Raw genomic sequence first — 27,709 nt, 5'->3', positions numbered from 1 at the left:
GAGAATTATATGGGATTGGCATATGTATAGGGAGTATTTGTTACACAAAGATATAGAAATATACATAAGAAAAGAAAAATTTGGGAAAGTACACTTTTTCCCCCAAAAATGTTTCTTTTCTTGGATGTCTTCAACTGATGGTTTACTGAGGCTCTGGGCCAAGATGAGAAACAGAAAACTTCGTAGAAGTTCTGCTGAGTCCCTGGGAAACCAGCTAGAGGCCAGCAATGGAACTTACATAAAGAGGCTAACAGAACTGTTTACTAAAACTTACTGGGGTGAATATCAAGGGGTATTCTACTCATTAGCAGAGTTCCACTGGAGCAATAAAGTAGAACAATTTACCAGAAGAAGCAGCTACTACCTCTATCTTCTATACTTAGCATACCGGTTGGCATAGGAGAAACATTTATAGGGTGTAATTCTGTGATCAGAATAAAGGTTTTGAAGGGGAGGTTTGTAGATTTGAGGTAATACATTTATCTGGCACAGTCTACTGCTTTGGTTATTTAGCTTCCATATGCACATTTGAGTTTTTATTAATTAATGAACAACTTGGGTTTTCAACTGATAAGATAGAACTCTCCCATGTTATGAGGAAAATCTTATCCTTTCCACAACATGCAGAGGCATTCAGTTCCTTGTATCCATTGCAGGGTGTAACGATCATCCCTTAATCACACCTGTAATGATTATGTTCCCATTAAGAGATTATAAAGTATGGGCTGGAGGGGCTGGAGAGATAGCATGGAGGTGATGCATTTGCCTTGCATGCAGAAGGATGGTGGTTCGAATCTGGCATCCCATATGGTCCCCCGAACCTGCCAGAAGTGATTTCTGAGCGTAGAGCCAGGAGTAACCCCTAAGCTCAGCCGAGTGTGACCCAAAAACAAAAACAAAACAAACAAACAAAAAAAACGGTATAGGCTGGAATGATAGCTTGAACCACCGTCCTTCTACATGCAAGGCAAACGCCCTACCTCCATGCTATCTCTCAGCCCTGCATTTAAAATTTTTCTTATTGCTCTTATAAAATCCAGGACCTTGGGGGCTGGAGAGGTAGCATGGAGGTAAGGTATAAGGTCGGTGGTTCGAATTCCGGCATCCCATATGGTCCTCCGAGCCTGTCAGGAGCAATTTCTGAGCATAGAGCCAGTAGTAACCCCTGGGCACTGTCGGATGTGACCCCCCCCAAAAAAAAATCTAGGACCTCGAACATACAAGGCAAATACTGTACTCTGAACTCATCTCCTACACAAGCTATTACATTTTTTTCTTAGGCCAGCCAAAGTAGGATTATCACATGATAGGATGTGATACCAGATAATTCCTTTGGCATGTACCCCTTTTTCATGCTTTTGCTGTGAATTACTTTCTTATTCAGAAGTAATACTGTGGTTTATCACCCAAGTTGGTAAAAGAATTGACCAAGATCATGGGGTTGGAGAGATAGATAGTAGGGTGCTTGCCTTACATGCATCTGACCCAGGTTCAATTCCCAGCATCCCATATGATCATTGAGTCCATGCTTAGCCTCTCTCCTGCCACTTTTCTTGGATCTGTTAAAGAACAAGCTCTCTGGTGGCTGGGGAAAAGACTGTGACTGATAATCACTGTTGATTTGTTGATCTGATAATGAAGGGTTTCCTCTGTAGTTAAGGCCCTTAATATTTAAGTGAGCATGAGTGATTTCTGAGTGCAGAGACATGTAATCCCTGCACATTACTGGATGTGACCTAAAATCAAAACTAGAAATAACCTGTGGGCAGGGTGGAGAGATAGCATGGAAGTAAGGGGTTTGCCTTTCATGCAGAAGGACAGTGGTTCGAATCCCGGCATTCCATCTGGTCCCCTGAGCATGCCAGGAGCTATTTCTGAGCATGGAGCCAGGAGTAACCCCTGAGCGCTGCCGGGTTTGACCTATAAACCAAAACCAAAAAAAAAAAAAAAAACCAAACCTAGAAATAACTGGGGCTGGAGAGATAGCACAGCGGTAAGGCGTTTGCCTTGTGTGCAGAAAGACAGTGGTTCAAATCCCAGCATCCCATAATGTCCCCTGAGCCTGCCGGGGGCAATTTCTGAGCATAGAGCCAGGAGTAACCTCTGAGCTGCCAGGTGTGACCCAAAAAAACAAAAACAACAACAAAAAACTAGAAATAACCAAGTTTAAGGGCTGGAGAGATAGCACAGCGAGTAGGGCATTTGCCTTGCACGCAGCTGACCCGGGACAGACCTGGGTTTGATTCTCGGCATCTCATATGGTCCCCTGAGCCTGCCAGGAGAGATTTCTTTTTTTTTTTTTTTTTTTTTTGGTTTTTGGGCCACACCCGGTGACGCTCAGGGGTTACTCCTGGCTATGCGCTCAGAAGTCGCTCCTGGCTTGGGGGACCATATGGGACGCCGGGGGATCGAACCGCGGTCCGTCTCCTAGGCTAGCGCAGGTAAGGCAGGCACCTTACCTCGAGCGCTACCGCCCGGCCCCCAGGAGAGATTTCTTAAGCCTGAGCACTATCAGGTGTGGCCCCTAAACCAAAATCAAAACCAATAAAAAAAAGAAAAAGAATTAACCAGGTTTAGGAACAGAAAGAGCATCAGTACAAATGTGGTCAGGTTGATGGAGGAACAACTGCATTAGAAAGGAAACAGGGTTTGTTTTAAGCATGTATTTTTTGGTTTATGGGCTCAAAGACCTGTGTGTCTGCCCTGTGTACTATCTCTCCATCCCCAACTGTTTTTAAGAGAGATGGTACAGCTTCTTGATATTGGTGTGACTGGACAGCAGGATGTACTTGTCAGTTCTATCAGGGAGTCCCACTATTCCCACAAGAAAGTTCTTGATAACTTTGTGTTTGTGGGGGCTAGAGTGATATAGCACAGCTTGTAGGATGTTTGTTTTGCAAGTGTGTGACGAAGATTTAGTTACTGGCATACTATATAGCTCCCTGAGCCTGCCAGGAGTAAGTTCTGAGCACCACTGAATGTGGCCCCTCATAAATGAGTGAGTGAGTGAGTGAGAGAGAGAAGAAAGAAAGAAAGAAAGAAAGAAAGAAAGAAAGAAAGAAAGAAAGAAAGAAAGAAAGAAAGAAAGAAAGAAAGAAAGAAAGAAAGAAAGAAAGAAAGAAAGAAAGAAAGAAAGAAAGAAAGAAAGAAAGAGAAAGAAAGAGAGAAAGAAAGAGAGAAAGAGAGAGAGAAAGAGAGAGAGAAAGAGAGAGAGAAAGAGAGAGAAAGAGAGAGAGAAAGAGAGAGAGAAAGAGAGAGAGAAAAAGAGAGAGAAAGAGAGAGAGAGAGAAAGAGAGAAAGAGAAAGAAAGAAAGAAAAGAAAGAAAGAAGAAAGAGCGAGGAGAGAGAAAAGAAAGGAAGGAAAGAAAGAAAGAGAAAGAGAAAGAAAGAAAAGGAATGGAGAAAGAAAGTGAAGAGAGAAAGAAAAAGAAAGAGAGAAAGGAAGAGACAGAGAAAAGAAAATTATTTCTGAAAAATAAGAATAGGACTACCATCAATCACCTTTGAACAATGGGAACAGAACTACTATTAATAACTTCTCAAGAAAGAGAACAAGGCCATCAGTAAATTAGACATTTTTGAATTCATGGCCAGTTGTACTGGCAGACACAGAGAAATATCCAGAATTATGTCTGATCTAGGAAGGGTCAGTCTCTGCTTCTAATTCAACTTCCCCTTAATTCAACCCCTATTTTTCTACCCGCCCCCAACCTTAAATGGAAGAAGTATAGTGTAAAAAGCTTGCTATTAAATGGCTATTTAATCTCCTTGGAGGGCGGGCTGCCATATTGGTACTTCTTTGGATTCTGTTATTGACAGATTAAATACTGGCAGTAACTTGAGGCCGGTCAGCCTTGTTTAGTGGATACCATGTCGTTGAGTCCATGCTTAGCCTCTCTCCCTGCCGCCACTTTTCTTGGATCTGTTAAAGAACAAGCTCTTTGGGCCCGGAGAGATAGCACAGCGGTGTTTGCCTTGCAAGCAGCCGATCCAGGACCAAAGGTGGTTGGTTCGAATCCTGGTGTCCCATATGGTCCCCTGTGCCTGCCAGGAGCTATTTCTGAGCAGACAGCCAGAAGTCACCCCTGAGCACCGCTGGGTATGGCCCAAAAATCAAAAAAAAAAAAAAGAACAAGCTCTCTGGTGGCTGGGGTAAAGACTGTGACTGATAATCACTGTTGATTTATTGATCTGATGATGAAGGGTTTCCTATGTAGTTAATGTCCTTACTGTTTAAGTGGGCATGTAGTGTTGGCAGCTCGACTAGCCTATTTTGCACACCCATGTATAAACCAGGCTTGAGATTTTTTTTTTTTCTTTATTCAACTGGAACTCTCAGAAGCATATTTGACTTGGATGTGAGGGAGATGTGGCAGTGTAACAGCTCGTTTTGAAGGAGTCTTAGTTCCTTGCTCGTGGAATTTACTTCCATCTTTGAATTTGTTTAAATTTGGTGTTTTCTGTGTTATTTCCACTTGAATGGTAAGACTGCACCTAGTCTGTAATGAGGAGTTTAGGTCACTTCGTCTTAATATGTTTCTGGTTAGGCATTTAGTCTACTAACTCCTAATACAGCAAGCCTGAGCAATTTCTCCAAATATAAAAGCATGGTTTCCTAAAGGATCTAAACCCCCCCCCGCCCAAACTTAGAACTTTGGGTTTTGATTTCCTTATTCTTGCTTACTGGAGGCCCCTTCATCATTTTTATTTACCACGAACACCTCAAGTATAATTCAATCTGAACTGAATGAATTGGACTAGAATCCAATGAATGACAAAGCAGCTTGAATTGTTACCAGATTTGCTCCATTGCTTTTTCTGCTCTGGCTCTCATTCTAAATCAAGAGGTACTCAAACTTATTTGACAAAACACCTGTTCTTCAGAAAAATGATTCTGTACCCTCCTGATTCCTGCCTTAAAGGAACAAAATATCTCCCCATTGTGTCTAGGCTACTACCACCACAACACCCCAAATCATTCCAGTAATCCCTTAGAGGCAGTAGCACTTATTTTAGGGAAATCGTAAAGTAGGAATTTACAAGATAACCTTTTCTCATTTGGATTAAAACAAGAAGCCCTCTTTTTCCAAACAAACTACCTAGTAGACTCAAATGTATTACACTTGCTTCCAGAATCCAAAAATCTTATCTCATGCATCTCTATCTATTTTCATTTTGGTGATATGAGTATAATTTATCATTCATTGTGGAAGGTAAAATCCACACTGGTCATTGGTTTCAGATACTTATGACAAGTCTCACCTGGTGATCTAATTCCCATCCTCTATCCTGCGTTTATTTTACTAAACTTTATTTCTTACTTCCTATTCATCAGACTCAGTTCGCATAATGTTAACCTAGTAAGCTAGTGGGTTTTTTGTGTTTGTTTGTTTATTTGTTTATTGCATGATATTCGGTATCTCTGTGGGCTTTATGGTAGGAGAATAGTTAGAACTTTGGGTCAAGGTTCAGAGTCAGATAAAATTAAAGTATATCTGGTGTTCTTTGCAAACTGATATAGGGAAAAAGACATTTTCCATTAAATATAAGATCAGTAACAATATATGGTGAATATATTGGATCATATTGGACCATGTTGATTTGCTCCAGTAAAAACACATCCTCAATGATAACTTCATTTAATTGTGTGGCTGCTGTATGCCATAGATTATTAGTATTCCATTTCCCATTGGTGGGGACAGAGCAATAATACAGCAGATGTATATATATGGTATGTGGTCAACTTGGGTTCAATTTCCAGCACCTGATATGGTCCCCTAATCCTGCCTGGAGTGATCCCTGACCATTGCCAGAAGTAAGCCCCGACCACTTCCGGATGTGATCTCCCAAAAACAATTAAAAAAGAAGCCATTTCCCAATGGCAAGTTGCTTAATTTTTTTAAATTTTTTTTATTATTATTGGCTTTTGGGTCACACCCGGCAGTGCTCAGGTATTACTCCTGGCTCTATGCTCAGAAATTGCCCCTGGCAGGCTCGGGGGACCATATGGGATGCTGGGATTCGAACCACTGTTCTTCTGCATGCAAAACAAACACCTTACCTCCATGCTATCTCTCTGGCCCCAAGTTGCTTAATTTTATTAGCACTCACCCTTTTTTCCCTGTGGTGCCATAACTCGATGTCACGCATGCATGTATTTGACCGCTGAGCCATGTCCCTGTCAAACATCGGACTTATTTATTTTTATTTATTTATTTATTATTTATTTATTTTTGGGGGGATGTGGGTTTGGGTCACACCCAGCAGCGCTCAGGGTTACTCCTGGCTCTACACTCAGAAAATCGCTCCTGGCAGGCTTGGGAACCATATGGGATGCCGGGATTCGAACCACCACCTTTCTGCATGCAAGGCAAACAAACGCCCTACTTCCATGCTATCTCCCCAGTTCAAACATTGGACTTTTTTGATTTGGTTACACCAAATGATGCGCAGGGCTTAGTCTTGTCTCTGCACTCGGGGATCACTTATGGGCTCAGGAGACCATAGTAGGTGCTGTGGATTGAAACTAGGTCTTTTGAGTACAGTACAAGCAATTTACCTCTGTCTCCCAACACTGTACGTTAACCCTAAAATTTTACCAAAGCAATTCCCGTTCCCATGGTTAACCAAATCAATCCCCATACCTCTTATTTCTTAAGTCAGCCTTCTGGGGCCATTTTACTTTTGGTAGCAATTTTGTGTCAGGGTCTTGTCAGGAACATTAATTTGAATAAGGTAAAGTTAGTATTAATGGTTATTAACTGCTAAGGAGTAAAGAGAATGCAGTCAATCTGGGTTCAGTCCCAGGCATCCTATATGGACCTCCTTGCACTGGCAGGAATAATTCCTGAGTTTAGAGCCAGTGTAGAGCCACCTGAGCACTGCCAGGTGGGGGCCAGAAAGCAAAAATTAAATTAATTAAAAGATGAAGAAGTCTTTGAGGCCAGAAGTATATGTCTGCGAGCCTATAGGGCAATGTGGTGCTTACTGATTGCTTGACAGAAGTTCCTTTTTTTTTTTTTTTCACTTGCTCATCTTTCAGTTTTTGATCACACCCTATCTTCTTCTTTTTTTTTTTCCTCCCGTTTTTTTTGTTTTTGGTTTTTGGGTCACACCCGGCAGCGCTCTGGAGTTCCTCCTGGCTCTACGCTCAGAAATCGCCCTTGGCAGGCACGGGGGGAGAGGGGGGGGAACCATATGGGATGCCGGGATTCGCACCACCGTCCTTCTGCATGAAAGGCAAACACCTTACCTCCACGCTATCTCTCTGGTTCTATCACACCCTATCTTCTACGAATTAAGAATGTTGCATTGGTGAAGAGTGGTTTTCTTTATATGACTAATACCCAACTACAATCATGTCTGTAATCAAGGTGCTTCAATAAAGATATTATTTAAAAAAAAAAAAAAAACTTTGGGGGCCAGAGAGATAGAACAGTGCTAGGGCATTTGCCTTTTCAGGACAAATGGTGGTTCGAATCCTGGTATCCCATATGGTCCCCGTACCTGCCAGGAGCGATTTCTGAGCAAAGAGCCAGGAGTTAGTCCTGAGCGCTGGCACATGTGACCCAAAAACCAAAAACCAAAAACAAAAAAAGAATTTTTTTTAATGTGTGTGTGTGTGTGTATGTATGTGGTCCTCACACACATTTTGTTATGTTTCAGCCAGAAATCACCTGCAACACCTGGATTTTACAACAGCAGAGCTTCCAGGCTAAAATAGTAGAATTGTCAGGACTGTGTTAAGCACCTGTCAAACACTTAAGACTTTGAACTCATGACCATATACTGACAAGACCTAAGTCTCTGGGCTCTTGCCCCAGTCCCAACTATTTATAACTTTATGTTCATTATGTCTCAATAAAACTATTTACAAAACTATTCACTACTCTAATAAACCTGTTAGATGGGTTATATCTATGACAATCGAATTAAGTTTGAGAAGTACTTCTTTATTCTCAGCTGGAGAGATACAGTACAGCAGGTAAGGTGCTTACCATTGAATGCAGATGGCTGGGGATATCCTAGAGAGGATAGGATCCTTTATGTGATCCTTGATCATAATTAAGTGTTGTACCTATAAAATTTAAAAATAATGAATTAGTGGCTGGAGTAATAGCACAGAAGCTAGGGCATTTGCCTTGCATGCAGCAGACCTGAGTTTGATCCCTAGCACCCATATGGTGCCCCAAGCCTGCCAGAAGCAATTTCTTAGCGTAGAGCCAGGTGTAGTCCCAAAATGAAAATAAATAAATAAATAAAAATAATTTAAAAATGAAAGGAAGAATTAGAAACTTCTCTATATTTTCTGCTGTCTTAGAACTAAGATATGTATCTAGGGTTGTTTCTGTTGTGTTATATAATGTGTCTTGTTTTGAGCTTTCTTTTACTTTTACTGCAATTAACTCTCTTGAGTATTTGCAGCTAACAAAAAATAATTGCTCTGACTGCTATTGTTTCGGCATGGAGTTTTCTTGCCTTTCTGCGAAGTTCTAGGAAGGAAATCTAGGTCACTCGCATTGAATGAGGATGTGGGAATGAGCCTCTGACAAATATGCTCATTAAGGCTGTTGGCTGAAGACTAGCTGTTCAGTTTTACTCTTGAGAGTCACTCTAGGGACCATGTTTCCCAATGTGGGTATTACAACCTCTGGGGGGATACTGGAATGATCCAGAGAGGACACTAACTTTTTTCTAAAATGAAACTTTAGGCCAAAATGAACTTTTTTTTGTTCCAGACTGTGGTGTACCTGAAACCCACCCATTTCTGGGAGGGGTCTTGGGAACCGGATAATAGGTGTGACCTTACCTGCAAGACCTCCCATTCCTGGGAGGGGTCTTGGAAAAGGTAGATAAGGCTGGGACGGAGGGAATTCGGCCCCTTTTTGGCTGTTTCCTTTGGCCCGGAAGATGGCTGAAGTGAGTTAAGACGCAGGGCTAGCCAAGAATGGCTGAATGCTTAAAAGGTTATGAGTAGGCCACACACATGTGGTGGATAGGGCATGAATAAAGTTAATGCTTCCTGATGCCTGTTTCTGAATGAGTCTGATTTCCGCCTTTCACCTGGGCCTGGAACTCGCCGGCTAGATGGGGGATAAAGCCACGTGGCTGGGGCCTAAGCACAAAGGCCTCCATCCATCGCCATCCAGCCCCATCGTTATTTATTTGACACAACACCAGACTATGCTTGTTTTTGTAGCACACCTATGTAAAGGAAATGAACAGTGCCTTCTGTGTTTTGCATTCTTTTTTTTTTTTTTTTTTTTTTTTTGGTTTTTTGGGCCACACCCAGTAACACTCAGGGGTTACTCCTGGCTATGCGCTCAGAAGTCGCTCCTGGCTTGGGGGACCATATGGGACACCGGGGGATCGAACCGCGGTCCGTCCTAGGTTAGCGCAGGCAAGGCAGGCACCTTACCTCTAGCGCCACCGCCCGGCCCCGTGTTTTGCATTCTTAAAACCAGAGATATACTATTCCAGAATGTATGGAGAAAAAAATACAAGCAATATCACTGAACCTTTTAAAGTTTTAGTAATTATAGGCTATTATTTAAGATCAAAGGTTCCAGGGCTGGAGAGATGATGGAGGTAGGTAGGGCATTTGCAGAAGGACGGTGGTTCAAATCCCAGCATCCCATATGGTCCCCCGAGCATGCCAGGGGGATTTTAAAGGAGCAATCTCTGAGCATAGAGCCAGGAGTAACCCCTGAGCACTGCCAGGTGTGGCCCCAAAACCAAAAAATAAAAAAGAAAGAAGGCTGGTCCGATGGCAGTGGTTTATCAGAACTTATTAACGTTAGTATCACAAAAGTTGGTATATAACCCCCCCCCCACTGCTCAAGTTGGCTTCAAAAGGAAAAAAAAAGATCAAAGGTTCCTGGGGCCAGAGAAATTGCACAGCAGTAGGGCGCTTGACTTACATGCAACCAATCAACCAACCAACCAATCAATAAATAAATAAAGTTAAAAAAAAAAGATTGGGCTGGAGAGATAGCATAGCAGTAGGGTGTTTTCTTTGCAAGCAGCAGACCCAGGAGAGAAGGTGGTTCAAATCTCGGCATCCCATAGGTCCCCCGTGCCTGCCAGGAGCAATTTCTGAGCACAGAGCCAGGAGTAACCCCTGAGCACTGCTGGGTGTGTCCCAAAAACCAAAAAAAGAAAAAGATCAAGGGTTCGGGGGCCGGTGAGGTGGTGCTAGAGGTAAGGTGTCTGCCTTGCAAGCGCTAGCCTAGGAAAGATCGGGACCGCGGTTCAATCCCCCCGGCGTCCCATATGGTCCCCCCAAGCCAGGGGCAATTTCTGAGTGCTTAGCCAGGAGTAACCCCTGAGCATCAAACAGGTGTGGCCTGAAAAACCCAAAAAAAAAAAAAATATATCAAGGGTTCCTAACTCCTTTCAAACCAAATATAAGTCATTATTCAAAACATTAGGTATTCGGTGGCCAGAGTGATAACACAGTGGTAGGGTGTTTGCCTTACACTTGGCCAACTTGGGACACACCCGAGTTTGACCCCCAGCATCTTATATGATCCCCTAAGCCTGCCCAGAATGATATCTGAGCACAGAGCCAGAAGTAATTATCTCTTGAGTGCTGTGGTGTCTCCCACCCCCCCCAAAAAAAAAAAAGCATTAGGTATATTGGGCAGGAATGGTAGTACAGAGGGGAAAGGCACTTGGTTGCATATGACCAACTCTGATTTGATTCCTCGCACTCTATATGGTCCCCCAAGTCTACCAGGAGTGATCCTCTAGCACAGAGACAGGAATAAGCCCTGAGCATTGCTGGATATGGCCCCAAACCAAACCAACAAACAAAGAAAACCTAGAAAGTTAGGTGTATTGGGGCCAAAGAGATAGTACAGCTGGTCAGGCACTTGCCTTGCATGTGGCCAGATCAGATTCTAGTTCCAGCACCTTATAGAGTCTCCCCAGCATTGACAGGAGTGATCCCTGAACAGAGTCAGGAGTAAATCCTGTGCATGTAACTGAGTTTGTGATCCCAAAATAAAACACGTGGGTTTGATCCCTGGTATCCCATATGGTCCCCGGAGGCTTCTAGGAGTGACATTTTTGTTGTTGTTATTTTTGGTTTTGGGGCAACACCTATTGGCCCTCAGGAGTTTTTCCTGGCTCTGTGCTCAGAAATCGCTCCTGGCAGGCTCGGGACCATATGGGGTGCCAGGGTTCAAACCCAGGTCTGTCCCTGGTCAGCCATGTGCAAGGCAAATGTCCCGCCACTGTGCTATTCCAGGAGCGATTCCTGAGCACCAAGTGTGGCCCAAGAAACAAAAAATTAAAAAAAAAATTTTTTAAGGAGGTAAATTTATATTCAAGTTAGCCATTTTTAATAAAATACATAGACAAATTAGTTTTTATAGTAACTCCAACTTTTTTCTTATTTGTTTGTTAGTTTTTAGGCCATACCCGGTAGTGCTTAGGGGTTACTCCTGACTCTGCTCAGAAATCGGTCCTGACAGGCTTAGGGGACTATATAGGATATTGAAACCCCAGTCAACCATGTGAAAGGCAAATGCCCTACCTGCTGTGTCATTGCTCTGAACCCCTTAAATATTTTTGCTTGTTTGTTTTGGCCACACCCAGCAGTGCTCAGGGTTTACTTCTGGTTGTGCACTTACAAGTTACTCCTTGTGGGCTTGGGAGACCATAATGGCTGCTGGGAATTGAGCCTGGTCGGCTGCGTGCAAGGCAAACACTTTACCCACTGTGCTACTGCTCTGGTCCCAGTAACTAACTTTGTTTCTTTGTTTTGGGGTCACGCCTGGCAATGCTTAGGGCTCATTCCTAGCTCTGCACTCAGAAATTACTCCTGGCAGAGTTGAGGGACCGTATTGGATGCTGGGGATTAAACCCCTGTTGGCTGTGTGTAAGACAAGTGCCTTACTTATTGAACTCTACTAAGGGATTATCTTCAGTTCTTGTCTAAGAAAGTTTTGTCTGGTTTTAGATGAAAGAAATGATTTTCTTGTGTTCTTGTACAATATTTAGATGTATATCTAGGTGTGATCTTTTTGGAGTTAGTTTTTGTGTGTAAAGTGAGGTGTCTGATTCTTCCTGTACCATCATTGGAATCTAATCTGTTCCATTTATCTAAATGATTTATACCAAATTGACCTGGTAACAGTACATTCACAACAAATTTTAAAATCAGGTAACATAAAAAATAAAATCAGGGGCCGGATAGACAGCATGGAGGTAAGGCATTTGCCTTTCATGCTGAAGGTCATTGGCTCGAATCCCGGCATCCCATATGGTCCCCTGAGTCTGCCAGAGGCGATTTCTGAGCATAGAGCCAGGAGCTACCCCTGAGTGCTGCTGGGTGTGACCCCCCCAAATTAAAAAAAAAATAAAATCAGGTAATAAATCTTTTTCTATAAAATTATTTTAGCTGGGGCCATAGTAATACAATAGTACAGCAGGTAGGGTGCTTGGCTTGTATGGGCTGACTTGATTTTTGTTTCCCAGCATCCCTGGTCTTCTGAGCATCAATCGGAGTAATTCTTGAGCACAGAGCCAGAAGTAAGCCCTGAAAATTGCCAGATGTGGCTCAAAAGCAATAAATGATCTTCAAAAATTCTACTGGCAAAAAAGGGAAAGGGGCAGAGAGAATACATACAGCAAGTGGGGTGCATGCCTTGCATGCACCAATCCAGGTTTAATCTCTGGCACCACTATGGTTTCCCTAAACCTACCAGGAGTGATCCCTGAGTACAGAGCTAAGAATAAATCCTGGGGGCTGGAGAGATAGCATGGAGGTAAGGCGTTTGCCTTTCATGCAGGAGGTCATCGGTTTGAATCCCAGCATCCCATATGGTCCCCCGTGCCTGCCAGGAGCAATTTCTGAGCCTGGAGCCAGGAATAACCCCTGAGCATTGCCGGGTGTGACCCAAAAACCACAAAAAAAAAAAAAAAAAGAATAAATCCTGAGCACTGCCAAGTGTGGCCTCAAAATACAAAACAATAATTGTGTCTCGAGAGATAGTACAGTGAGTAAGATGCCTGCCTTGCATGCATACCTGGTTTGATCACCAGAATATCTGTGGTCCCCTGACCATCACTAAGCATAACTCTAAAACTAAAGAATAATAGAGAACACACTCCACTGTGCTCCAGGTTTTCTCCTGACTTTGCACTCAAGCATCATTCCTGGTGGGGTATGAGAAATAGAACCCAGATCCGCCACATGCCAGGCAGACACCCTACCTGCTATGCTATCTCCAGCCTGGTTTCCCTCCCTTCTTTTCTTCTTTATTTCCTTCCTTCATGCCTGCACATCCCTCAACTTCATTCCTGCAAGGCAAGTGCTATAATGCAAACAGCCCACAGATTATATTCTGGGTGGCAGTGCTCACATATACTTGGTTGTGATACCTCCCAAAGCAGTCTCGGGCATCCCAAATGGCAGTAAAGTGACAGATCAGGAAATTTTTTTTTGTTTTTGTTTTTGGGCCACACCCGGCAGTGCTCAGGGATTACTTCTGGCTGTCTGCTCAGAAATAGCTCCTAGCAGGCACGGGGGACCATATGGGACACTGGGATTCGAACCAACCACCTTTGGTCCTGGATCGGCTGCTTGCAAGGCAAATGCCGCTGTGCTATCTCTCCAGGCCCAGATCAGGAAATTTTACTATTGAGCTGTCTGACCAGGCCTTTTCTTTGGTCCTTTGTTAGAATTGAACAGTATATTTCTCCATTTGCTTAGATCTGACTTTATTAGAATTCAAGTGCCTTGAGTGTTGCTTTTTTTTTGGGGGGGGCAAGTTTATCCAATTTTATACTGTTATTTTGTGAAAAAAAAATAGGGTTTTTTTCATGTCTCCATAATCAGACCTTCTCCTGCAGTATAAATAAGTACAGAAGTACAGCTGTCTTAAAAATTTGTATTTAGGGCCCGGAGAGATAGCACAGCGGTGTTTGCCTTGCAAGCAGCTGATCCAGGACCAAAGGTGGTTGGTTCGAATCCCGGTGTCCCATATGGTCCCCCGTGCCTGCCAGGAGCTATTTCTGAGCAGACAGCCAGGAGTAACCCCTGAGCATTGCCGGGTGTGGCCCAAAAACCAAAAAAAAAAAAAAATTTTTTTTTGTATTTAAGTTGCAGAATCTGCTATCCTAGGTATAATTATGTTGTATTGACTAATACTTTATAGAAACTATTATTCTAGTTCGGTGCAAAAGAAAGTATTTTGTAAAAAAAAAAAGAAGAAGAAAGTATTTTGTGTAACTTTTATTGCATGTTTCTATTTTAAGGATTTCCATCTAAATTCCTGGGAGAGGAAATGGCCTACGAGGGCTATCAGAACAACCAGAGCTGGCCAGAAAATAGAAATTTTTCCTTTGAATCTGAACAAGTGGTGGATCCTGTTGAAACTGGTAAGTGCAGAGAGACATGCTTAGAATTCCTCAGTGTGAACTATTACATAAAAACAGTAAGTCACAACTACTGTTCAGATAAAACATTTAATCTAAATAGAGCTTGTGAATATAGATTATAGCCAAGGTATGATTATTTCCCTGAACATGTATTTGACCCTTTTTCCTCTCAGTAGATTTTTCTTCAGTGGATTTCTTCTAAGGCACACATAATCCTTCTAGTTTTTTACCATTCAAAAATTAATTGGACACTAGAGGTAAGGTGTCTGCCTTGCAAGCGCTAGTGTAAGACGGACCGGCCCGCCGTTCGATCCCCCAGCGTCCCATATGGTCCCCCCAAGCCAGAGGTAATTTCTGAGTGCATAGCCAGGAGTAATCCCTGAGCGTCAAACTGGTGTGGCCCAAAAAAATTAATTGGAGAAAATAAACTGAAACTTATATTTGAAGACGAAATGACTAGTGGTATCTTAATTCTAACAAAAGGAAATACTGTGATAATAACTGTACCATTTGTTGCATCTATTTCGTGACTGGCATAGTGTAAGAACCTTCATGTGCCTAGTGTGTTCTTGCCTAATTCTGCCAAGTATATATTACCTTTACTTTTCAAGAGAAAACTCAAGATTTATAATTGGTACCATTATTTAATTATCCTTTGCATTTATCCAAACTAATTTAGAGTTAGCATATCTAACGTTCCTATGGCTGGAAGTGGTGAGAGGAATGGATTATAGAAGGACCTCCCAACAGTGGCATTGTTACCACCTTGTTTGAGGTAACCAGGTTCAGAGCTCTAGTTAGTTGTGTTTGTCTTTTTTTTGTGTGTGTGTGTTTTATTTATTTTATTTTTATTTATTTATATATATTTATTTTATTTATTGTGTTTATTCTTTTTTTGCCATCTAATGTATCTGATGCTCATAGGTGATTCCAAATGTACTTAAGGAGCTCAAAGAGATGTACAGTGGGTAGGGAACTTGCCTTGCACATGGCCAACCTAGGTTTGATCCCGATCACCTCATATAGTCCCATGATTCCTGAGCACAGAGCTAGGATTAACCTCTGAAAACTGCCAGGTGTGGCCCCAAACCAAACAACAAAACAAAACAAAATGTAAATGCCCTTAAACATTCTTCAAATACTGACTCTCTGGCCCGGAGAGATAGCACAGCAGCGTTTGCCTTGCAAGCAGCCGATCCAGGACCTAAGGTGGTTGGTTCGAATCCCGGTGTCCCATATGTCATATGCCATATGTCCCATATGTCCCCCGTGCCTGCCAGGAGCTAATTCTGAGCACAGCCAGGAGTAACCCCTGAGTACCACCGGGTGTGGCCCAAAAACCAAAAACAAAAAAAAACAAAACAAAAAAAAAATCAAATACTGACTATCCTAAAGAAAAATAATGCAATTGAAAAAAAAAATTTTGGGGCCCGGAGAGATAGCACAGCGGTGTTTGCCTTGCAAACAGCCAATCCAGGACCAAAGGTGGTTGGTTCAAATCCCGGTGTCCCATATGGTCCCCCGTGCCTGCCAAGAGCTATTTCTGAGCAGATAGCCAGGAATAACCCCTGAGCACCGCCGGGTGTGGCCCAAAAACCAAAAAAAAATAAATAAAAAAAAAATTTTTTTTGTTTTGTTTTTTTTGGGGGGGGCCACACCCGTTGACGCTCAGGGGTTACTCCTGGCTATATACTCAGAAATCACTCCTGGCTTTCGAGGACCATATGGGATGCTGGGGGGTTGAACCAAGGTTCGTCCTAGGCTAGCCCTTGCAAGGCAAACACCTTTCCTCTATCGCCACCGCTTCAGCCCCGAAACAATTTTTTGATCAAACCCAATGATAATCAGGACTTAGTCCTGGCACAGCATTCAGGGATCACGCCTCAGGGAACCATATATGGTGTTGGGGATTGAACCCGGATTTTCATGTAAGGCAAGTGCCCTACCTGCTATACTATTGCTTTGGCCCATGAAAACATTTTATTTTATTTATTTATTTATTTACCTATTTATTTACCTATTTATTTAGGTTATTGAGCTATATCTGGCAGTGTTCAGGACTTGTTCTCAGCTCTGTACTCAGGTATCACTCCTGGCATTGTATGGGGCATCATATAGGGATTGAACTCTACTCACTTCTCATTTTACATTTCCACCAGTAATGAATGTATCACATTAATAGCTCTTATTTTGCTTTTCCTCTTTCTTAAATTATAGCTAACCTTGGACCAGAGTGATAGCACATTGGGTAGGGTGCTTGCGTTCCATGTGGCTGACCCTAGTTCAATCTCTGGCATCCCATATGGTCCCCTGAGCACTGCCAGGTATAGCCCAAATCAAAACAAGCAAACAAAAATTATAGCCAAAAAAAAAAAATTATAGCCAACATAGTAGATATCTCTCATTCTGACCTTCTTTATTTGGGGAGGAGGGGTTGGGGCCACACCCAGCAGTAGTGAATGCTTCTTTAAGGAAGATATGCAAATAGCTAATAAACACTTGAAAAGATAACATCAATAGGACCTGAGCATGTTACATAGAGTGGGACTCCTGTTTTGCATGTAGCCAAGCTGCCAACCAAGCTTTGGTCTTCAGCATCCTTTATGGTCCCCCTGACCCCACCCAGGTATAAATTTCTCAGTGCAGAATTAGGAATAATCCCTGAGCACTCCTAGGTATGACCCCCCCCCCCCAAAATAAAAAATCATATCAACATCACTAAAAAATACAAACCAGGGCCAGAGAGATAGCACAGTGGTAGGGCATTTGCCTTGCATGCAGCTAATCTAGAACAGATAGTGGTTCGATCGCTGGCATCTTATACAGTCCCTGAGTTAGGAGCTATTTCTGAGCACAGAGCCAGGTGTGACCCCGCCCCCCCCAAAAAAAAACATACACACACCAAGGCCAAAGGGTGTTCTAGAGAAATAGTACTGTGGATAGGGCACTTCCTATGTTTGATCCCTGGCCAGAATATCATTCTCTCTGTCCCATCAGAAGTGATCCCTGAGCCTGGAGTAAGATCTGAAAACCACCAGTTATGATCTAAAAGAGTGATGCAGTTGAAGGCTGGAACAATAGGACAGCCTAATGGTGTTCTCAAACTACGACCCGCAGGCCACATCCGGCCCACCAAGTGTTTTGTCTGCCTTTTTTTTTTTTTTTTTTTTTTGTGGTTTTTGGGTCACACCCAGCAGTGCTCAGGGGTTATTCCTGGCTCCAGGCTCAGAAATTGCTCCTGGCAGGCATGGGGGACCATATGGGGCACTGGGATTCTAACCGATGACCTCCTGCATGAAAGGCAAATGCCTTACCTCCATGCTATCTCTCCGGCCCCTGCCATTGTTTTTTTACTTAAAAATAAGATATGTAGGGCCCAGAGAGATAGCACAGCGGCATTTGCCTTGCAAGCAGCCGATCCAGCACCAAAGGTGGTTGGTTCGAATCCCAGTATCCCATATGGTCCCCCGTGCCTGCCAGGAGCTATTTCTGAGCAGACAGCCAGAAGTAACCCCTGAGCACAGCCAGGTGTGGCCCAAAAACCAAAAACCAAAAACCAAAACCAAAACAAAAACAAAAAGAAAAAGAAAAAGAAAAAGATATGTAGGGGCTAGAGAGATAGCATGGAGTATGGAGTAAGGCATTTGCCTGCATACAGAAGGTCGATGGTTTGAATACCAGCATCCATATGGTTGCCAGAAGCGATTTCTGAGCCCAGAGCCAGGAGTAACCCCTGAGCGCTGCCTGGTGTGACCCACAAACAAAAAACAAACAAAAAAATAAGTTATGTGCAGTGTGCATAGAAATTTGTTCATATTAATATGTACCTAAAATATTATTGTTAATGACATGTAAGCCACTATGCTTAAAATAAAAATTATATATAAAAAAAAGAAATTTGTTCATAGATTTTTTTTTTTTTACTATTTTGCCCTGCCCTCCAATTGTCTGAGGGACAGTGAACTTGGCCGCTGTTTTAAAAGCTTGAGGACCCCTGGCATAGTGGATAGACACTGCCATCCCCAAGCCTACCAGAAGTAATTCCTGAACATAGAGCTAGGTGTACTTAAGCGCTGCCAGTTTGGCCCCCAAACAAAACAAAACAAAACAAAACAAATAGATGTGGTGGTAGGAAAATAGGGGAGGGTGGAGGGAGAGATGAGGGAGGGAAAAGGAGGGGGAGAGAAAGATATTTAGAACCAGAGAGATAGAGATACAGTTGGTAAATTGCTTGACTTCAACCCGCGCCAACCTGGTTCAGTCTGTCGCACCCCATAGGGGAGGGAGGGAAAGAAAAGGTCCCCAATAAGTTATACTTAACCCACTTTGTCAGTCTATATTATTCTTTTTTGTTGAGCTTCTTTGATCTGTGCTGGAAAAAAAACATTATTTGTAAAAACACTCTTCTGGGGCCAGAGTGATAGCACAACGGTAGAGCATTTGCCTTGCATGCAGCTGACCCAGGACGGACCTGGGTTCGATCCCGGTGTCCCATTTGGTCTCCCATGCCGAGTGATTTATGAGCACAAAGCCAGTAGTAACCCCTGAGCGTCATTGGGTGTGCCCCCCAAAAAAACAAAACCACCCAAAAAGTAAATCTCTTCTTATAAGTGAACTAATCTCTGCCCAGTTCCTGGCAGTGCTTGGAGTACTGTATATAATGTTAGTTGCCTGCCTATATGGCAATTGAACTATCTCTCCAGCCTAAGAGTTTTATTTCTTCATGAAATTTAAAGTAATATCTTTATGGGTTACACTAGGTGGATGTGCTTTTTAATTTCAGGCACCATCAAAATATGCTTTAGAGGGCCAGAAAAATACAACAGAGATTAAGGCACTTAGCTTGCACATAGCCAGCTTCACCCAGGAGTGATCCCTGAACAGAACCAGTAATAGCTCTTGAGAACCACCACTTGCACCTTCTCCCCGAAGAAAGACAAAATATGATTAGATTCACATCATTGTTCTTTTTTTCCACTATTAGAACTTAGAACAGTAGAGAGTTGACACCACATGTTTCATTTCATACTCTCACAGCTCTCTTACAGATCTCACAAGTAGTTTTGTGAGTAAAGCTAGCCCTGATCCTCTACAAAGCATTTCCAATGATGTGAGCTTATGAAAACATCTCTGAGAGAGATAGATGGAATTTTATTATTGGAGTGGGGGTCAGTTGGACTCTCTCTAACAGTGCTCAATGATGGATTATTCCTGGCTCTGCTCAAGAATGACCCCTGCTGGTGCTCAGGGTATGTGTAGTTTGTGGTACTTGGGATTCCAACCAGTTTGAGAAGGATGCAAGGCAAAGTGCCTTAACCCTGTACTATTTCTCTAGCCTCAGATGGAATCTTTTTTTTTTTTTTTTTTTGGTTTTTGGGTCACACCCGGCAGCACTCAGGGGTTACTCCTGGCTCTACACTCAGAAATCATTCCTGGCAGGCTCGGTGGACCATATGGGATGCCGGAATTCAAACCGGGGTTTGTCCTGTGTTGGCCACATGCAAGGCAAATACCTTACCACTGTGCTATCACTCCAGCACAACAGAAAAAGAGTCTTATTTTCTCTTCTTTTTTTTTTTTTTGGTTTTTGGTAACCCTTACTCCTAGCTCTACGCTCAGAAATCGTTCCTGGCAGGCTCGGGGGACCATTATGGGATGCCGGGATTCCAACCACAGACCATCTGCATGCAAGACAAATGCCTTATTTCCATGCTATCTCTCCAGCCCTTATTTTCTCTTCTTCTTTTTTTTTTGGTTTTTGGGCCACACCCGGCGGTGCTCAGGGGTTACTCCTGGCTGTCTGCTCAGAAATAGCCTCTGGCAGGCACGGGGGACCATATGGGACACCGGAATTCAAACCAACCACCTTTGGTCCTGGATTGGCTGCTTGCAAGGCAAATGCCGCTGTGCTATCTCTCTGGGCCCTTATTTTCTCTTCTTAACTTCTTTAGTTCTTAAAATATATGAGCAAGGACAGAGTGATAGCACAACGGCAGGATGTTTGCCTTGCATGCAGCCCACCTGGGACGGACCTAGGTATGGTTCCCAGCATCCCATTAGGTCCCCCAACCCTTCCAGGAGCGATTTCGGAGCACAGAAACAGGAGTAACCCTTGAGCACTACTGTGTGTAGTCCCCAAAACAAAACAAAAAATATTTATCAGTATATATAGAGTCATATTTAATTTGGGGGTATTTTGGGTCATACCCAGCAGTGCTGAGGATTTACTCTTGGCTCTCTGCTTAGGAATTATTCCTGGAGGTGCTTGGGGGGACCATATGGGATACTGGGGATCAAGCCCCTAGTCAGCCTCATGCATGCCTTATCCTCTGTAACAATCACTCTAGCCCCGTATTTATTTTTTGTATATGTATAAAAAGATCTTCCTTGACTTGAACTGAAATATAACCCTCTTCTAAAAGTCTCAATCCTATGTCCAAGAGATTGTATAGTGGTTAGGGTGCATGCCTGAAATGTGCCCAACCTTGGTTTGATTCCTGCTGACATATGGTCCATTAATATCTATTTATCTTGGGGCCAGAGAGATAGCATGGAGGTAAGGCGTTTGCCTTTCATGCAGGAGGTCATCAGTTCGAATCCCGGTGTCCCATATGGTCCCCATGCCTGCCAGGAGCAATTTCTGAGCCTGGAGCCAGAAATAACCCCTGAGCACTGCCGGGTGTGACCCAAAAACCACACAAAAATTTTTTTTTAATTTATCTTTATTTAAACACCTTGATTACAAACATGATACATGGTACACTTTCACTGAATATTGCTAGGCGCAGCCACAGAGGTCCTACTGGGCCACAGAGCACTACTGGGAGACCCCTCACAATTTAAGCTTTAAATTTTAAGCTTTAAACATCTTTTATTTTTATTTTATTTGTTCTTAGGCCATGTAGTAGTAGTCATGGATTACTCTTGGCTCTGCACTCAGGTTCCCGGACAGATATGGTTCAAATCCTGGCATCCCATATCATCCCCTTTCCTGCTAGGTGTGATTTCTTTTTTTTTTTTTTTTTTTTGGTTTTTGGGCCACACCCGTTTGACGCTCAGGGATTACTCCTGGCTATGCGCTCAGAAATCGCCCCTGGCTTGGGGGGACCATATGGGACACCGGGGGATCGAACCGCAGTTCGTCCTATGCTAGCGCTTGCAAGGCAGACACCTTACCTTTAGCGCCACCTTCCCGGCCCTAGGTGTGATTTCTAAGCACAGAGCTAGGAGTAATCCCTTAGTGCTGCCGGGTGTGACCCAAAAACCAAAAACCAAAAAAAAAAAAATCTAAACCCTGACCTTTTGTTTTTGTAAGTGTACGTGTGTATGTGTGTATCTCCTTTCAGGGGCCCCCAGTTGTTGCATTGCTCTGGGTATGATGCTAAGAGGTGGAAAGGTGTCTGGAAAGCATGCAGGACCTATAAGTGGGACTAAGGACCTCACAGCTACAAGGCAAATGCTCTCCACACTACATCCACAGCCGACATTCTAGGTCTTTGCTTTGTTTTTGTTTGGCCCCAGTGGTTCTTAAGGGCCAGTATCACTTTATGCTCAGAGATCACTCCCTGGCAGAGCTTTGGGGAATATGTGCTGGGAGTCAAACCCAGATCTCCTCCTTGCAAAACGTATGTATGCTCAGCCCATTGAGCTATCTCTGTGATCCCCCGTTGGAGTTGTTGGTTTGTTTTTGGAAGGGTGGTTTTTGGATGACACCCAGTGCACTCAGGTTACTCCTGACTCTGTGCTCTGAAATTACTCCTGGCAGGCTTGGAAGACCATATGGGATGCCAGAGATCGAACCTGGGTCAGCTGGTTGCAAGGGAAACACACCCAACCTACTGTGCTGTCACTTTGGCCCTACGTTTTTGTTTGGTTTTGATGCTATAGTCAGTCATTCAGTAAAGTAATAAGCTTCGTAGAAATCTTCCATTTTTTATGCAATTTAGCAATATTTTATTCTAAATACATGTACAGAAATGTGCTACTGATTTAAAGCATTTTGTTTTTCTTCAGTGGAAGTGTGAAAGACAAAGTGTGAACAGCACCTACCTGTACCAAATTTTAATGTACTGTAGAATAAATGTTATAGCCTTTCTCAAATTTCACATTCCCTGATTTATTTTTTTTCTGTTTTTGTTTGTTTTGGGGTCACACCTGGTGGCGCTCAGGGGTTACTCCTGGCAGGCTTGGGGGACCATATGGGATACTGAGGTTCAAACTAGGGTTCATCCTGTGTTGGCCGCGTGCAAGGCAAATACCTTACTGCTGTGCTATTGCTCCAATCCCTCAGTGATGTTTTAAAGAGGCAGCATAAGGCACTTCATCAATTCCCAACAGTTCCTCATTTTTCTTCTGCTTATTTACATTTGTCAAGACAGTGGTCTCCCCCAATTCCAAAATGCGCTTTTTTTTTGGGGGGGGGGGGTCACACCCGGTGATGCTCAGGGGTTACTCCTGGCTATGTGCTCAGAAATTGCTCCTGGCTTGGGGAACCATATGGGACGCCAGGGATCAAACCGTGGTCTGATTGCGTGCAAGGCAAACGCCATACCACTGAGCTATCTCTCCAGCCCCCCCAAACCAAAATTCTTACCTTGGTTTTATCTACCTAAGAGCAAAGAATTAACATTCTCTTAAGACTTGGACTTTAGGGCCCGGAGAGATAGCACAGCGGCGTTTGCCTTGCAAGCAGCCGATCCAGGACCAAAGGTGGTTGGTTCGAATCCCGGTGTCCCATATGGTCCCCCGTGCCTGCCAGGAGTTATTTCTGAGCAGACAGCCAGGAGTCACCCCTGAGCACCGCCGGGTGTGGCCCAAAAACCAAAAAAAAAAAAGACTTGGACTTTATATTTGTCTCTGACCATTGAAGTGGTCTTAAGAGTTATAGCATCAGCAATAAACCAGTTCTTTTTCTGTATTGTTTTTGTGTGGAGCCACATCTAGTGATGCTCAGGGGTTATTCCTGGCTCTGCACTCAGGAATCACTCCTCTGCCAGTGCTCAGGACCATATAGGTATCGAACCTGGGAAGGTCACATACAACGCATGTGCCCTCCCTGCTGTACTTTTGTTCCAGCCCCATCAAAGGACCTAGTTCTAAATGCAGAGTTTGTTTTATTTTTCCCCCAGTGGGGATAGAAGGAATATTAGTGTCAAAGAACTGATGACCCTCTACAGTCTATGCTTTAACTAACCTTAAGAGTAATTTAGGGGCCGGAGAGATAGCATGGAGGTAAGGCGTTTGCCTTTCATGCAGGAGGTCATTGGTTCGAATCCCGGTGTCCCATATGGTCCCCCGGAGCCAGGAATAACCCCTGAGCACTGCCAGGTGTGACCGAAAAACCACAAAAAAAAAAAAAAATGTAATTTAGATGGGCCCGGAGAGATAGCACAGCGGTGTTTGCCTTGCAAGCAGCCGATCCAGGACCAAAGGTGGTTGGTTTGAATTCCGGTGTCCCATATGGTCCCCCGTGCCTGCCAGGAGCTATTTCTGAGCAGACAGCCAGGAGTAACCCCTGAGCATCACGGGGTGTGACCCAAAACCCCCAAAAAAAAAAAAAAAGAGTAATTTAGATTATGCTAAATTTGGAGATGACCTTTTAAAGAAGCACAGAAATTCATGGTGGCCTGGCTAAGAGATGTCCAGAGATAATGGGAAAGACAGGGTCTGAGTGATTAACCTGTTAGGGTCTTGTACATACTAAGAATTTGTTTTACTATTTGAACTATACTAGGCCCTAACTTTAATTTAGTTGATTTTTTTTTTTTTTTTTGGCCATACCTGGCAGTTCTCAGGAGCTACTCAGGTAGTACTTGGTGCCCAGTATGGAACCCAGGTCTCCCATATGCAAACCATGCATTTATCCATTAAGTTATATCTCTGGCTTCTTGCTTCTGTGTTGAATGCCTGTTCTCATGCCAACTCCTGAGATTAGAGTTTAATATTTATCTCAAGATACCAGCTAGTCACAGTTTCTATTCAGATATCCCCTTTTTACTTATTCTTTCCTAAATAACCTAAAATGAATTTTTACTATGGAATATAGTTTGAAACTGTAGTTGAGCTGTTAATTTTATTTATTTATTTATTTTTTTTTTTTTTGGTGGGATGCTGGGGGATCAAACCACGGTTCGTCCTAGGCTAGCGCTGGCAAGGGAGACACCTTATCCTCTAGTGCCACCGTGCCGGGCCCCTTGAGCTGTTAATTTTACAATTACATTAGTTCTTTGAGTTTTATATTTATTGACTGATTTAGATAACATTAGCTATATGAAGATTACTCATAATAGGAAAATCAGTGAATAATGAATTACTGGTTACTTAGTACTCATATATTTCAACTTACTTGATTTACTACTGTCACATATGTAATTATTCAGCTCATTATCTGACAATAATGTATGTTCAGCATTTTAGTTATGTCATTGGCAATAAATTTTGGATTCTTATCTATTCCAGATCCCTTTAAGGCACACCATGACGATAGCATGGCTGATTTTCTCTTTCTTCCAAGTGGAACAACCAGTGTTGCAGCATTTTCAGAACAAAGTGATTCCCTGAAAGACAGTTACGGTAATGGCTTCTACAATAAATTTTTTTTCCTTTTTTTTTTTTTTTTTTTTTTGGATTTTGGGCCACATTCGGGGACGCTCAGGGGTTACTCCTGGCTCTTTGCTCAGAAATCGCTCCTGGCTTGGGGGGAGCATATGGGACGCCTGGGGATCAACTGCAGTCCGTCCTAGGCCAGCCACGTACAAATGCCCTACTGCCGAACCATCTCTCTGGTTCCACAACTAAATTTTTTTTATCTTTTCTCATTTGTTTTTTGGGCCACATCTGACTTCACTCGGGAGTTACTCCTGGCTCTGTGCTCAGAAATCATCCCTGACAGGCTGGGAAGACCATATGGAATGCTGGAAATCTAACCAGATTCATCCCGGTCAGCCACATGCAAGGCAAAGGCCCTATTGCTGTGCTTTCTCTCTGGCCCCAAGACATGTCATTTTTGAATTCCTCCTCTTTCTAGTTCTTTCTTCCATTGTAGGTTTCCCCCACCTCCGGTATAAAAGATCTTTTTGAATCAAACTAATATTGTAGTCCCATGAATATTCTTATCCTGTTGCCATCTTCATCTTACTCTTTGCTCAGTATTCTCCATCTTAATTTTACTCTCTCCTCTCTTCCTGCTCCTCCTCTTTTTCTGAAGCCTTCTTTGACTATTCTGATCATGGTTATTTTAATCTCTTAGAGCACTTAGTCCAGACTGTAGTTTCCATTATTTAATAATGTCTGTCTAGCCTCTCTAAATTGCAATGATCTTGATGACAAAGGTTGGGTGACATTAGATCTCCCGTTGTGTCTTGGCAAAGGTAGAGCATAAAAGAAATCTATTTTTAGGCCTGAGATGTGGCTCAGTGTTAAGAAACATGCCTTTTGTGCATTAAAAGCTGGATTCAGTTACTGGCATGGTTGGATGCGTTGTAACCTGTTTTAGGGCCACAACCCATCAGTGCTCAGGGATTACTTGTGACTACAATCAGGAATTACCTCTTGGTCCTCAGTGGATCATTTTGGATGCCAGGGATCAAACTCTTGATTGGCTATGTGCAAAGCAAGCACCCCACCTGCTGTACTATCTTTCCAGCTCTATTACAGCCCTTTAAAGAAAAAATTATTTATGGGACTAGGATTCATGCAGGAACACTTTTTTTTTTCTTTTTTTTTTTTTTTTTGGGGGGGTCACACCCAGCGGTGCTCAGGGGTTACTCCTGGCTGTCTGCTCAGAAATAGCTCCTGGCAGGCACGGGGGACCATATGGGACACCGGGATCCGAACCAACCAGCTTTGGTCCTGGATCGGCTGCTTGCAAGGCAAACGCCGCTGTGCTATCTCTCCGGGCCCTTTTTTTCTTAATAAATATATTTATTTAAGCCTTTTATTAAAAAAAAAAAAAAGGCACTACACCTGGTAGTGCTCGTGTTACTACTTGGCTCTGCACTTAGAAATTACCACTGCTAGGGGCTAGAGCAATAACATAGCGGTAGGGCATTTGCCTTGCACGCAGCCAACACTGGACGGACTGCGGTTCAATTCCTCGCGTCCATATGGTTGCTTGAGCCTGCTAGGATCGACTTCTGAGCACAGAGCCAGGAGTAACCCCTGAGCGCCGCCGGGTGTGACCCACAAAAAAAAATGCCACCACCAGGGTTAGGGGACCATTGAGATGCCAGGAATTAAACCCAGACCAACCACATGCATGGCAAATGCCCTACCCAATGTGCTATCACTTCAGCCCCTGCAGGAGCACTCGAATTTGATCCCTGGCACCAAATAGTACCAAAGTTCTGCCAGGATCAGACACCTCCTCTTTACCCCGAGGCTCCTAAACCCTGTTGGATTTGATCCAAATATCAAGGAGCTGAAATATCAAACTCAAGGGGCCGGAGAGATAGCCTGTAGGTAAGGCATTTGCCTTTCATGCTGAAGGACGGTGGTTTGAATCCCGGCATTCCATATGGTCCCCTGTGCCTGCCAGGGGTGATTTCTGAGCATGGAGCCAGGAATAACCCCTGAGCGCTGCCGGTTGTGACCCAAAAACAAACAAACAAAAAAGAAATATCAAGTTCAAAGGGCTAAGTGTGTGCTTCACATGCAGAAGGCCAGGTTTATGCCCACATTCACATAATTCTTTAAGTACCAAAGGAGGGAACTGACCATCACCCCCCACCTGCAGTACCAGGAGTAGCCCCTGAGCACTACTGAGTGCGGCACTTGAAAAAAAATTTATGGGGTTAGACCCAGCAGAGCTCCCACTCTGCATTATGTAGTGCTAAAGACCAAACCCAGGCATAAGGCTAGAGAGATAGTACTGTGGGGTAAGCACTTGCCTTGCACGCAGCCATTCTAGGTTTGGTCCCTGGCACTGCCTGAGGTGGTCCCAGAACACAGAATCAAGAATAAGCCCTGACCACTGTCTGTTGCCCCCTGACCCCAAATGAAAAAAGTGCCCTTAATCTGGTCTCACACTTGCAAAGAATGTGATCTGCCACTTGAGCTACATACCTGGCTAATAATAATAATAATAATAATAATCCTATTGTTTGTCCAGTCCTGTACAGAAGAGATAGCTCAGTGAACTATAGTGATTGCTTTATAGACAGGTGGTCTAGATTCAATTCCCAGCATTGCAAGATAGCCAAGCAAAAATCTGGAAATATACTCTGATATAAATCTGTGTGTGCATGTGTGTATTATAAAATATAGACTTACTTTATCAAGCTCAAGCTCTTAATTTATTAGACAGTTCTTTTGGTTTGGGGGT

General features: G+C 43.3%; 1 protein-coding gene across 1 annotated transcript in view; it reads left to right on the top strand.

The window, feature by feature from the left end:
- Window positions 1-27,709, top strand: part of MAP4 (microtubule associated protein 4) — a 171,894-nt gene that overhangs the window by 90,695 nt on the left and 53,490 nt on the right. The window contains 2 exon segments of the mRNA XM_049777292.1: window positions 14,266-14,388; window positions 24,847-24,960. Coding sequence (XP_049633249.1) covers window positions 14,266-14,388; window positions 24,847-24,960 — 237 coding nt within the window.

This window comes from Suncus etruscus, chromosome 7, assembly GCF_024139225.1.
Source record: "Suncus etruscus isolate mSunEtr1 chromosome 7, mSunEtr1.pri.cur, whole genome shotgun sequence".
NCBI classification, from domain to species: domain Eukaryota; kingdom Metazoa; phylum Chordata; class Mammalia; order Eulipotyphla; family Soricidae; genus Suncus; species Suncus etruscus.
Note: the sequence above shows the minus strand (reverse complement) of the source record. Positions and strands in the feature narration are given on the sequence as shown.